Source organism: Equus przewalskii, chromosome 1 (genome assembly GCF_037783145.1).
Source record: "Equus przewalskii isolate Varuska chromosome 1, EquPr2, whole genome shotgun sequence".
In the NCBI taxonomy this organism is placed as follows: Eukaryota; Metazoa; Chordata; class Mammalia; order Perissodactyla; family Equidae; genus Equus; species Equus przewalskii.
The window spans coordinates 140,974,431-140,987,584 of NC_091831.1; the positions used below are offsets into that span (position 1 = coordinate 140,974,431).

General features: G+C 40.9%; 2 protein-coding genes across 38 annotated transcripts in view; one reads left to right on the plus strand and one right to left on the minus strand.

Annotated features, from left to right (window-relative positions):
- Window positions 1-3,543, plus strand: part of FAM227B (family with sequence similarity 227 member B) — a 202,296-nt gene extending 198,753 nt beyond the window's left edge. For all 33 annotated transcript variants that reach the window (XR_011528627.1, XR_011528628.1, XM_070580785.1 and 30 more), the window contains 2 exons: window positions 396-465; window positions 3,276-3,543. Coding sequence is in view for 31 of the 33 variants with exons in the window: in XM_070580785.1 (XP_070436886.1) it covers window positions 396-465; window positions 3,276-3,398 (193 nt within the window). In the remaining 2 variants the exon portion in view is untranslated. The remainder of the gene's footprint in view (window positions 1-395; window positions 466-3,275) is intronic.
- The window catches only part of GALK2 (galactokinase 2), a 120,166-nt gene continuing 110,379 nt past the window's right edge, over window positions 3,368-13,154 (minus strand). For 4 of the 5 annotated variants that reach the window (XM_008521515.2, XM_008521513.2, XM_008521514.2 and 1 more), the window contains 2 exons: window positions 11,976-12,177; window positions 3,368-3,984 (listed from right to left, as the gene is read on the minus strand). In XM_008521515.2, coding sequence (XP_008519737.2) covers window positions 3,777-3,984; window positions 11,976-12,177 — 410 coding nt within the window. In that variant the 3' untranslated portion in view covers window positions 3,368-3,776. Of the gene's footprint in view, window positions 3,985-11,887; window positions 12,178-13,154 lie in introns of all 5 variants that reach the window. The other variant, XR_011528529.1, reaches the window with a different exon arrangement.

Here is a 13,154-nt window from a genome sequence, read left to right on the forward strand (position 1 = left end):
AAAGTCCGCGCTGGAGCCTGGGGAGGGGACTCAGTTAAAGGAAAACGGTATGACCCATCTCCCTAAAGAGGATGCTTCAGTGCTGGGATGCACTGTCGCACGGTGGTTGGAACCGAGGGCTCGAGTCACACTGCTTCGGTCTGAATCCTCTATTCATATGCTAGCTGTATGACTGTGGGCAGGTTACTTAACCTATCTGAGCCTGTTTCCTCATTTATAATGTAGGATAAGAGTTGGACCTACTTCAGGAGATTGTTGTAAGTGTAATGGAATTAATATATGTAAAGTGCTGGCAAATGCCCAGCATGTTAAACTCTTCATAACTGTTGGCTCTTAGTTGATTTCAGTATAAAAACAAATAGTTTAATTATGGATTTTCTTTATTTCATGCTTAGACTCCAAACAAAAGCTACCAAGAAACCTCATGAAGCTAAGGATGACTTTGAGAAGTTCCTACATAAAGTGGTATGCTTCTGTTTTTGAAAATAATTGAGAATTCTCTCTTTAGCTTCTCTTATACAGACTGGACAATATTTAACAAGCAATATATGGCCTCACATCCAAGTTACAGTGGCAGGATAGAGTACATTCTTGTTATTTAATCATCCACATGCACATTGAGGATAATCTCTGTTTTACATATTAGTGACCGCCTCATGCCCACTTATCCCCATCCCTTGCTTCTGACCAGGGGCAGTTTATACAACCAAAAACCTCCAAATGCAGTCAGAATTTCAAAGTAATAGAAAATTATTGATGTTTTATTTTCTATTAATAATTCAGCAAGAATATATTGGATTCCTACAAATGTGTTAGATGAATGGTCCCTGCCCACAACTAACAGAAACACACGACAGAAATGATAAGACTCTAAACAGGACTCAGGTGTGAAAAAGAAAAGGCAAGCGACTGCTCCATTTTTCCCGGGTTTTTTTATCCCCTCCTCTTCTGCTCCTCCTCAACTTCTGGGCAGTCCTGTAAATCTGAAGGGCCTTCTTCCCTTCCAACAGGCTAGAACATGTAGAGAATAGTGTACAGAAATCTGGAGGTTGGACAATCTGAGGTCAGAAATAGGATGAAGCTTTTTATTGTCAGCATGTCAGCCTTCCACTCAAAAATCTAGAGCAATCCTCACTGGCTACTGGTGTTATGCCAAAAACAGAGATCAAACAATCTAATCAAATTCCTACACGAGCCAGAAAGATGATAGAAGGGAGTAAAACACCTGGGTGTTTAATATTAAATGAATAGGACTCTACTTCCACAAAAAGAATCCTTTCTCCCATTCTTCTCGTCTCTTTTTCCTACTATTTATAGAGACATGGACACAGAGAAATATTTATTTCATATAAGAAAATAACTGTACGGGTGTGCTGGTAAAGGACAAGTGACCTCGGCCAGTCGATGGTAAATGGCCTGAGTGTCAGGGAAACTACAAGGAGGTGTGGAAACTGCTGCACCCTGGACAGCCCATGCCTCCTCTGCACCAGGCAGCCCCTCCCTCCCTGCAGGAACAGAGGCCAGAGTGTTATCAGATCTTCCACCATCAGGAATCCAGATTCTTCTGTAAAACCTCCTGATTTGGACCTCAAGTTTTTAAACACTATGAGGACCAAACTAAATATACCTACAGATCAGATGAGGTCTGTGGGCTGCTGGTTTGCAACCCCTGTTTAAATGCTGCCTGGGTTTGGAGCTCTTCAAAAGCTGTCTCCAGCCAGTATAGCCAATCTTGTTCTCCACTATCTCCCAAGGCAAAGCCCTCACTCCCACTGAGCCTTCTGAACATATCTACTTACTCATACTCATCCACTTTGCTCATCTGGACTCCTACTCCCCAGCTTCCAAATTCTACTTATCCTTCCGGGCCCCCTGCTCAAATTCCATCTTCTGTGTGAGGCTTGTTCCAGGGGCCCTAGTTCCATCCTTTCCAGACAAGTTTGATATCTCTCATAATTTCTAGAATAACACTTGGTGATGGTTTGGTTGAAAAATAGTTTTTTTCTTCAAGTCAGTTATGAAGACAAGTATGGACTTCACACTGGAAATTTTTACTCACCTATTACAAAAAAGGAATCTTGTAGTAAAAAACTTAAATAGAATAGCAAAGCCATGGCAAGTGACTTTCTGATTTTTACAGTGATCCAGGTATCTTTAAAGAATTATGTACCAACTACAAATCTTCTGTGGAAAATGGCAGGTATTAAAAAACAAACCATTATAATTTTAAATCAATTCAGAGTTTGGATTATTGGGTTGAAAAAACTCAAAATTCTTTCAACAAATTTGACTTAAATTTTCTCAAAGGTTTACCTTTCTGCTATGAATGAAAATGTACCAGAGGTTTATTTTAGAACAGAATAATGGATTGCCTAGTACTTTACACATAACTATTGTCCTTGGAGAAATTTTACAACCAGCTTTGCCTCAGCCTCTCTGAAACTGAGAAACAAGATGATGATGTCCAATCTTTGAGTTGCACATTAATGAGCAAAAATAATCATAGAAAATTGTGATAATTTTCTGGATAATTCATGCCATAAGACCAATGCTGTCTCAGTTATCTGATTGGATCAGTCAAATGCTTTTTGGTCTGAATTTTCATGTAATTCAGGAAGGCCCTCCTGTAGTTTATCCATGGAGAAAGCCATCACTGCATGGCCAAACATTTCTTCCCACTTTTGATAATTGCTTATAGGCACCCACCAACACCACTACCCAATCCCAGAGCCCACTCCAAGCTTTCTCATACTCTTACCCACATAACTGCACACTGCCTTGTGCTGGTCCACATATACAAACAAGCCTTGCTAGACACACAACAAAGGGACGCAAGGCATAGGTGGGGTTTCCCAAAACAGTTAAGTATGTCTCTTGGATTAGAGAGGCATTTGAGAAAAGGTAGGATAGGGTAGGAAGAAACTAAATTCCATGAACAATTTGAATTATCTGAATTATCATCCAGATAATTCTCTATTTCAATGTGAATAGAGATAAAAACTTAAAGTGTCTTTCATCTAAGTTTCTCTATTAAGTGAGAGAGAGCTCAGGACCAAAAGAATTGAAAGTGATTGTTAAGTGATATAACATGGTTAAAAAAAGTTAACTGAGCTTGGGATGTTCTTCCTAAATCCATCTTTTGCCTCGCAGCCCCCTAGACCACCCCCCGCAAAATTAAGTGATCCTTCCCATCTTGATAATTGGGGGATTCTGACACTTAAGTATACGATGTCCAGGAAAATCTGTGAATCCTTAATAATGTGTTATTTTAATAGCGTCCTGAAGCTCAAATTGAGAGAGAATTTCTGGCATCACTATCATCATCATCAACAACAACAGAAAACTGCAACTTGGAGGAAGAGGAAAGTCAAGAAAAACCAGAAATCAACTTTATTTAAGACCATTGCTTACAATTCGATTGTATCAGTTTAATTGTAGCACTATGTTTAACTCCAGTTCAATCCATGAGGTCAGAATTGAGTGTCTTTTACCATTCATCTTTAAAAATCTTGAAATCAATAAATCTCAGAAAATCATCCTTAAGAGATGTGTCCAAGCATAATTTTAGCTGTTATTGGTAGAAAACATATTTTAATATGGAAAAATAATCATTATGATGCATAGAGGGCTTTCAACTGTTTCTTTGGAAATGTATCTTGATAATAGCAACCGTTCATCATAATACAAAACAGAAAGAGGATTAATTTACTGTGGCATAAGAAGTCCTGCCAGTTCCTAAATGCCCTAAATAGTTTCTCTGAGATTTTTTACATTGTTTAGGCCTCAAGGAAAACCAAAGCCCCACCTCCAGGTTTGGTAGCAAACAAACTCTGCTTCTCTGGCGCTAAGCTGCGGTCGCTCCTCTGGTAATAAGCTTCATGCACATTTGCTAGGAAGCTGGGCAGCTTGTCCGCAGGTACTATTGACACGGTGCAGCCTCCCCATCCTGCTCCAGTAAGTCGTGACCCTTGAGCCCCAAACTTCCTAAAACAATGAGAAAAATCAAAATTAGAATCTGTAAATGAAAATGAGAGTGATTTGCCTGGTCCTTATAGAACACGTAGCCTACCCAAGTTCTAAGAAGAGAAGATGTGTGTTTTTAGTATGCAGGGATTTTTTTGGTGTTGTCAAACATTTTAGGACATTAAGAAATTTATACTGTTTTGGAAGGTGATTTGAAATGTAATTGTATCTAAAAGTAACCCCTGCTTTTGGCTCTAAGTAGTAAAAGTTAGCAGTACTCCTGTTTCGTGAGGGCTGGCAATAGCCCACTGTAGTCTTGATTCCATAAAGTCACCGCTTGAAGAGTTGTGTAGCAAGCCTACAGGTGATCAGGAAGAGGGAGGAAAAAGAAAACAGGCAGTGGACATGATCGACATTATGAATCAGAAGGTCGCTCCAAATGAGCGCAAATCAGAATTTAAAATGCACAGTCTTATACAGGCGAGGGCTTCCTCTGGTGGCTGTGTAAGCTGCATTCTTAGGGCATGGCTTTTTCACGTGAGAGAATCAGTCTCCGTTATAGAGAGTCTAGATTTCTGCTGAATGAATTTATCTACAAAGAACACCTTATTAAACTCTAGGTCAGTCTGTCCCTTTAAGCTCTCCTGGGAAATTATGCAGATCTTCCCACAGAGAGGATGGTGGCCTCTACAGGGCCATACCCATCTTCTCTGAGTGTGTGGGAGCTGGTCTGACAACTGGACTCAGAATTTACCATCAGACAAAACATGTCTGATCGGGATGGAAATTACCATATAAACCACCACACAGCAAGAGGTAATTTTAGTCACCATCAATCAGGCACAGTTTCAAACCTAAGATTTGTACCCAAGTGAAAGGCCCTCGTAGAATCCAAGGATCCCTCATCTTGAGAAGGTGCAATTTATCCTGACAATAAGAGTGAACATGTATTTCCAATTCTTCCTAATGAAATTTACTCCAGATTCACAGCAGATTAAAAACTCCATAATTAACTTAGCACAATTTTGTCCCTTTTTTCCATCTAAATGAGCTACTTTACTTCCTGGAAAATGTCAATAGACTATTACCCCTATTCTAGGACATCAGAATTATTGCACACCAGTAATTCATTTTCCCTTCAACGATTTTCTCAATTGACTTCTTTTTATCATCTGTTTCATTCATTAAAATATGCTTTTCAAATGAAAATAGATGTTTAAGGAGAAAACAAAAATGCTTGCAAATAAGCAAAGATTACTCATCTCCTCCTGTCCTGCAAACCTTCCGCTTATAGCCCAGTCGCTGAACTGAGCCCAGGCTCCTATCATCCAGGCTGAAAAGTTTCTCTGCCCGTGGGATTCTAGGATTATTCTGAGCTCCTAGCCTGGCAAAAGGCCAGTTTGCAATTTGGTGACTTGAAAAAAAAAGTTGTCACATGCAGTCACATCAAACTCTCTCTCCCTGTGGAAAAGAGAAAAACTGAGGTGTCCATGAATTATCTCTGGGAGCCCCTAAAATCTGGGCATCAAAGCCAACCATGGCATGGTCTAGAGAAAAGCAGTGCGCCCTCTTACTTGATTTTCTAAGACCAAACCATGCCATTTTGCTGAACTGAAGTCAACCAGGTCTTTTATGGTCTTCAATGGACTTCTAGGCATATTTTCTTACACTTTCTCATTTTGAACAGTTTTAAAAAGCTGTGGTTTCAAAACTCAACCTAAAGCAAACTAAGAGTGTTGTTTCTAATTGGCTGCAAAACCCATGGGAATTGTGCCACAGGACCTATTTTCCTGAGCATCCTGCTGGTTTCCAGAGAGCAGAAGCTAGAAGTCTTACCAGGTAAATACATTCCCTTCTGAGTCTCCAGAGCAGCTCTGTCACCACCCTGCCTGCTGCAGATGAAAATGGACTGGATCGCATCAACCACATGGTCTGAAATCATCAGGGTTCAAATTTCCCAAACAGAGAATGATAAATGCTATCATAAACAGCGTTCTGCCCCTGAGTAAATGGCACTTGTGATCACAAATCAGGGGGCTGCCCCAGCAGCTTGTCAGCAGTCTGCCCAGCTATACACGCTCACAGGCAGAAAGGTCCTGTCTGCAGTGGTCCCACTGGTGCTTAAGATGCCATTTGGCATCTGCCATAGAAAATCCAAGAGCGATCCAAATATTAGGAGACCAATATAAGCTTTAAATTAAGAAAGAAAAGTAGGTGAGTCAAGGGTGTTTAGTGAACTTTCCACATCTGCATTTTTTCCTGGGAGAACGGTCAGACATTAAAAGTATAACTCTTGAGCTATTGCGCATCAGAGAGGCAAGATGAGTTACGAAAACCAAAACCCTTAAGTTCCACAAATGCCACTTTGATGACTGTGGTGACTGGATTGGGAATAATACGCAAGGGTTGGTCAAAACAACAAAAGCAAGCTCTGCCTTAAAAAGCATGATCTACAAAAGAAAGGCTCGGGCGGATGAGAGATGGGGATTATAAAGAATGTCCCCTTTGATCCTTTATCACTGAAAATTGTATCCATGTAACTAACTTTCCAGGCCTCCAATAGAGCCTGACTAAAATTTCCTACTCTTAAATGAACTGATATGACCATACAGCACTTACTAAGGTAAAAGGCACAGGACAATGGCGTGTGGGGCGGGGCATCCAGGAAGACGCAACTTTCCCACAAGCTGCAAAGAGGGAAAGCAAAGAGTTGGGCCTTTTGTTTCAACTCAATTTTGTTTATTTCAAAATAAGTAAATATTTTAATATTTACAAATGGATATTAAATGAATTAATGCAGCAAATCTTGAATGTAGGGACAGGTTATATCTATCTCTTTAATCCTAGCCCAGCGTAATTCTAGGCATTTGCTTGGTTCTGATAAATGGCTGCTGGATTATTATATTTGTTTTAAAATATCAAAGTACATACTCAGGCTGTTTTTTAAATTAAATTAATATTAGAAAATTTCAATTACTTGAAACAAAGTTTAATAATGAAGGAAAAAGATGCAGCTTACCCAATTTAAAAATATCTCTTTTAAATGAACAAAAGGTAAATTTTAAGAAATGGCTAAATTTTAAAATATAATTTACTGAGGAAGATAAAACACTTTTGAAACCGAAACCAAGTCAATTACATGTGAGACAGCTCACATATATATTATATATAAATATAAGCAGTCAGTAATATATTCTTTATCTGGAAAGACTTCTAGCTTCTGCTCTGAAGACTAGAATTTTCTGACTAGAATCTCAGGAAAACAGAACTTCCAGAACAATTTCTGTGATTTTTACAGCCAGGTTAGAAACACTTTCAGATTACTTTAGATTCAAGAACCAAAGACTTCAAATACTGTTCAAATGAGAAAGTATAAGAAAATATTACTACAAGTCTATTTTAGAAAGGTAAGCCACTGAACTCCATTGAAGACCAGCTGGTTTGGTCCCAGCAAATGGCATATATGTATATATTTTTTGGGAGGGGGCCAATAAGTGGAAGACAGAGGCCCAAAGAGAAGGGAGTCCCCAAGGGCAGCTGAAATGGCCCTCTCCCTTCCTCTTGGCAAAGTTTGCAGACCAGCACTTCAGATCATGGGGGAAGAGCACACACACACACAGTTGCACTTCATTCTTCCCCATTCTGACCTGGTCAGGCAAATGGGTGCAAGAGGCTGAGGAGCATGGAAAGACTATGGAAAGACTTCTGACGAAGACAATGAATTAACTTTTGTAACCTTTGTTGGTCTCTTAAAGTTTGTCATTCATCTTTCTTAATATCTTGGGCAATAATGCGGCCATGAGTCCTCTCTAATTTCAACAAGTGTCAAGCAGAAATAAAAGGCATTGACTATTTTTTCTTAAGTATACCCAGGGAAACCAATAACGAACGAGCTGTCTCACATACAATTGACTTCATTTCAAATTGTTTTGTGTTCCTCAGTAAATCTAACTTTGAAATCTAGCCATTTCTTAAAATTTATATTTTGTTCATTTAAAAGACTTATTTTATAATTGGGCAAGCTTCATCTTTTTCCTTCATTATTATACTTTATTTCACATAATTAAGGTTTTCTAACATTAACTTCATAAAAATTAAACAGCCTAATTGCATAAGTGTAGTTTCCTTCTCCCTTCCTGGCCCTTTCTTTGGATTCTAAACTGATTTTCTCTTAAAGAACAGTAAAAGGCTCAACTGAAAAGACAGCAAGCATTGGTGATCTCTTCTATCCCTTTCCCCCCCTCTTCTCTCCACTTGGGTCATAAGTAGCTTCCAATACGTTGTCTTACAGGTTAGCTACCTAGAGAAGCCTGTTGAATATGGTCTAGCTCAGCTCACATTAAGATTTTAGCTTGTACGTAGTGCCCTGAGTGTTCTCTGGGCATCGGAATCCTTCATTCACTCAATCAGTGAGTTGTCTTTTCACACAAATAGCTTCCAAGCAGGCCTTCAGGAAGACTACAGGAATTTTAAAGAGCCACAAGTGGACCAGGACCAAGGTAATCGAAAGATTGCTTTTGGCAGTGCTCCTCCCTGAACCCGTTTCAGCTCCCCTCCTCCCTCGTCTGGTCTCCCAAAGGCAATCAGCCTTCTCAGGCTGCCCAGTCTTAATCACACCTTCCTTATTGGTGTTAATATTTTTAAGTGGGACAGGGAAGTTTGGAGGTGGTGATTCTTAAAACCATATTCTACCAGAGGTTGAGCTCATGGCACCAGAGGCCCAGCAGGCCCTGCCAGGGCCCTTCCCAGCACATCCAACACTTGCTCTGCCAGGCCCAGTGATATAGTTATAAAGCTTCAGAAGGAACGAGGGCTTAAAAGTGTCACCGTTTTTTGTTTGAACCTTTCCCCACATTTACCATTTACTTCTCTTCTACTATCTGTCTTTCTCTCCCCAGTTTTTAGCCATTCCACATTACCACTATCTTTTTGCATTCTTCTGTGTTCCTGCCTCTTCTCTCATACGTCCACTCAAAAGAAAGTGCCAGAGTTTAAACTACAATTTCACATGGGACCCCAAGACCCTCTTGAAAAGCATTTGTTGACTAAAGGAAGGAATGGCACCAATAATGCATCTACTTAATTTCCCCAGGCCATCCTCCTCTGAGGTTGCTCTGCCACTTAGGAGCTTTTAGTAACTAGCAACTGACTGGAATATTTGGAGAATATCTTCTGTTGGTCATAGTGACAGCAAAGAAAAAACTGATTATATAAGAAGGTTAAGGACCAGACTAGTATTCTGGCCAACACTTTCACATGCCAAAAAATAATCTTTCAATATGGGAAATATGGTCTCTATATGGCTATGGAATAAGTAGAAATCAATTTTGATACTTAGCAATTGGCTTTCCAAACAAAAGCTACCATAAAAGAGGGAGTAAGTTCCCCCTACTAAACACAACTGAATTTTCCTCACAAAAATAAGCAGCAGATGAAAATGGGCTACACAGAAACACTTTAGCTGCCATTAAGAAAGGCCAGGCCAGCATCCTAGTAGCATGCTCTGCTTCGGCAGCCTGGGTTCAGCTCCTGGGTGCTGACCTACATGTCAGCGGCCGTGCTGTGGCAGCAGCTCACGTACAAAAAATAGGAAGATCAGCAATGGATGTTAGCTCAGGTGAATCTTCCTCAGCCAAAAAAAAAAAAGAGTTTCCAAAAACAAAAAATAAATAAATAAAAGGTGCTCTCCCAAACCCTTTTAAGGCACAGCCACTAAATCTTTCACTAGACCCACATTTTAAAAAATATATAGACCTATAGACAGCTAGGATATAAAAAGACCCTGGAGATCATAAAGCAAGGCAACAGTCCCACATCGCAGAGCTCAGAATGAAGAGGCAGAGCTAGAACTCAACCCTCCTCACTTCCAGCCCCGTTTCCATCCTACTCCACATACAGCCTGCCTACTCAGTATGGCTTCACTCCATGTTCAAATGCTGCAAACTATGACAACTAAAGCCTTCATCCTTAAAGCTAGGGAAGGAAAATAGGTAAAAGCTGACCCACATTCAAATGTTATCACATCTCAGGATAGCCCAAGGGGAGAGGGACAGGTGTGGCAAACGACACTGGATCGGGAGCTAGGCTTTCCTACTGACTCATGATGTTAACTTGTTCAAATCACTTACCTCTTAGTGCCTTCTGGGAGCTCTAAGACCTCTTCCTGCTCCCATATCTTATGGTACTATAAGATAAGGGTGACCCAGAAATGTGAAGTCTGGATTCCAAAAATGTGGCTTTAACAGAAACAGGGAAATTTTCTCAGACCAAAAACCCAGGATTCATCTTGATTCCTCACTTTCACCCACACAGCAATTGCCTTGAATCTTCCTTCAAGGCATATCTGGCATAGAATCATTTAGCACTTCCATTGCCACCTTTCTCTGCTCAAAGCCAGAGTCCTTCCAAGGGCCTATGGAGCCCATGAGGTGTGGCTCTCCACCACTTCTCTGACTTCATCACCTACTACTCTTTCCCTCCTTTACTGCCCTCCAGCCACACTGGTCTTCTTGCTGTTCCTCATACGTGACAGCCACATACCCACTTCAAGGCCTATCCACTTGCTGCTCTCATTTCTTCACTTCCATCAAGGCTCTGTTCAAGTACCACTTCCTTAGAGAGGCCTTCTTCAACCACTCCATATAAAGATTACCCACACAACCCTGGTACTCTCTATCCCCTCTATTTTTTTTTCATAGCATTTATCACCACCACTCAACTTATTTTTAATTGTCATTTCCCTCTTTCCCCATGAGTATGTAAGTTCCCTAAGAGCAAGAGCTAGTTGACCATCCCAGGAAAAGAGAGTTCATTTGAGAATGCCAGGAGGTTGGCAAATGCCCCTGAGGTGCTTTTTAGGTGGGATTCAAACTATCCCACTACCTTCCAGGCAGACATTTCTTCCTATTTCTGCACAAACCATCCCACTTCCTTTATTTCTAGAACTGAACAATATTTGTCCCTTCCATTCACTGGGCCCTTGATATTTTCAGAAAAGAGCACTTATAATGAAACAAGCTCTGGAACGATTTTGGGAATTAGTGAGCAGACACCAACAGCAGCAGAGTAATTCTTGTGAATGCTGTGTTCAAGTCTCTCGACAAGTTGGGTTACACATGCCATTTGTGATCATTGGGCTTAGTTGATTTAAACTTTTCAGGCCGAGAGTGTGGCCATGAGTGAGGCAAGCCACAGGCGCCAAGTGGTCAGTTACGTTTTCATGACTAAGTGCAGGCAGTGCTGTATTACCTTCTCACAGGGGAAATAACATGTGGCGGTTAGAGAGCTCTCCCATTTCCCTTTCAGTTATCCCAGGGTCAGTGAGACTCCTTCTGGGTAAAGGGACCGTTCTACTCTATTAGCCCCATTCTTTAGCAATCATAAGGAAGCTGTTCTCAGGCTTTGTGAAAGAGTTTCCTTCTTACATTTGTGTCTCAACTGACCGTTTAGCCACTGGGCTTTCTTCTGTCCTTAGTCCCCAAAATTGCCTAACCTAAACGCAGAAGACAGGAAATGCTGGCTCTGAGTAATTCCTTCAGCAGCCTGCCCTCATCCACTGCTCTGAGGCTGGAGGCCCTCTTTTCGTTTTCTCCCTTCTTTTGAATAAAACTAGTAAACTTAGGACACCAAACAGGAGATGCTGGCACAGCCACAGTGTAGTGGACACCGTTGATTAAAATATCATGAGGAAGTAACAACAGGGTCCATGTCTGAGAAGAGCTCCCTGAAATGCCAGATCATCCAAAGATGGAAAAGTCTTCCTCAGGATATTGCGAAGAACTGACTCTAAACCTGGAGCCTCATAAAGCCATGGAGTCAGGTCTCCAGTCTTTCATCCTACAGATATTCAGGACAGAACAAGTTCAGCTCTATATCATAGCCAACCCCTTCTACAGGAAGTAGGGAGGGATCTTCTTTCACTTACGAGATTATTAAAATGTTGCTTTTTTTTCTTTAAATAGGTTCTTTAGCAGCATCCCCCAGCCCCCGCCATGGTGCTCTCTCAGCCTCACCGACAGATGTCCACCAGCTGGTCCAGCTCGGGGCAGCTACACTCGTACATATCCCGGCAGCTCACATGGCTCTGGTTCATTAACTCCCCCAGCAGCTGGACCATGTTGTCAGGTGCTTCTTCACATATCTTCTTAAACTGGAGCACTCGAGCAGCCTCACTGTACACGTGCTTTGCCCGCTGGTAGAGTTTGAAGATGAGCACTTAGGATGGAAGGGGATAGGGAGCAAGGTTAGAAATAGTTACTGGACAGCCCAGTGCAAAGAGAAACCCAGTTACTGAGGACTTCTATTTCTGTCTTCATTAACAATACCTTAGGCTTTAAATAGGTCTCTCATTCAAGAATTCTTTATAGTCTAAATTTGTCTCTTTTCAAGAGCACTTTACTTTTTTCTTGATATTGAATACAATCTTATACGTATATTTTCTTCACTTCATTAGACACACCCAGAAATGTGTACACACGTGCATGCAAACTGACTCATCCCATAGGAAGGGAGAGGTAACGTGCATTGAGCACTCCCTATGTTTCAGGCTTTTTAAAGGCACCATCTCATGTAGTTCTCAGCACAGCACTGGGGATGGGCAGCATAATCCCTGTTTAACAGATAAGAGAATGTGGCTCAGCAGAGTGAAGTGACATGGCTAAGTCCACACATCCAGAAGGTGGCAGAAGCAGAATAGATAGGGATGTCTGACCCCACAGCCACATTCTTCCCACTGTGATCAACAAGAAAGGACCAATGAAAATGCTTATGCTGGCAATTCCATTTCTAAAAATGTATCCTAGAGATAAGCACAATTAATTGTGTTATATATATGTGTGTGTGTGTGTGTGTGTGTGTATACACACACATATATGCAGTCATGCACCACATAACGATGTTTGGTCAGTAACAGAGGGACTGCACATATGATGGTGGTCCCATAAGATTAATATCATATAGTCTAGGTGTGTAGTAGACTATACCATCTAGGTTCGTGTAAGTCTGCTCTATGATGTTTGCATAACAACGAAACTGCCCAATGATGCCTTTCTCAGAATGTATCCCCATCATTAAGCGATGCATGACTGAATAAATATGCGTGTGTATGTGGATATAAATATATACTGCAGCATTATCATAGCAGAAAATAAAGAACAATCCAAATGTCTAGTAACAGGAAATATTTTTTAAAT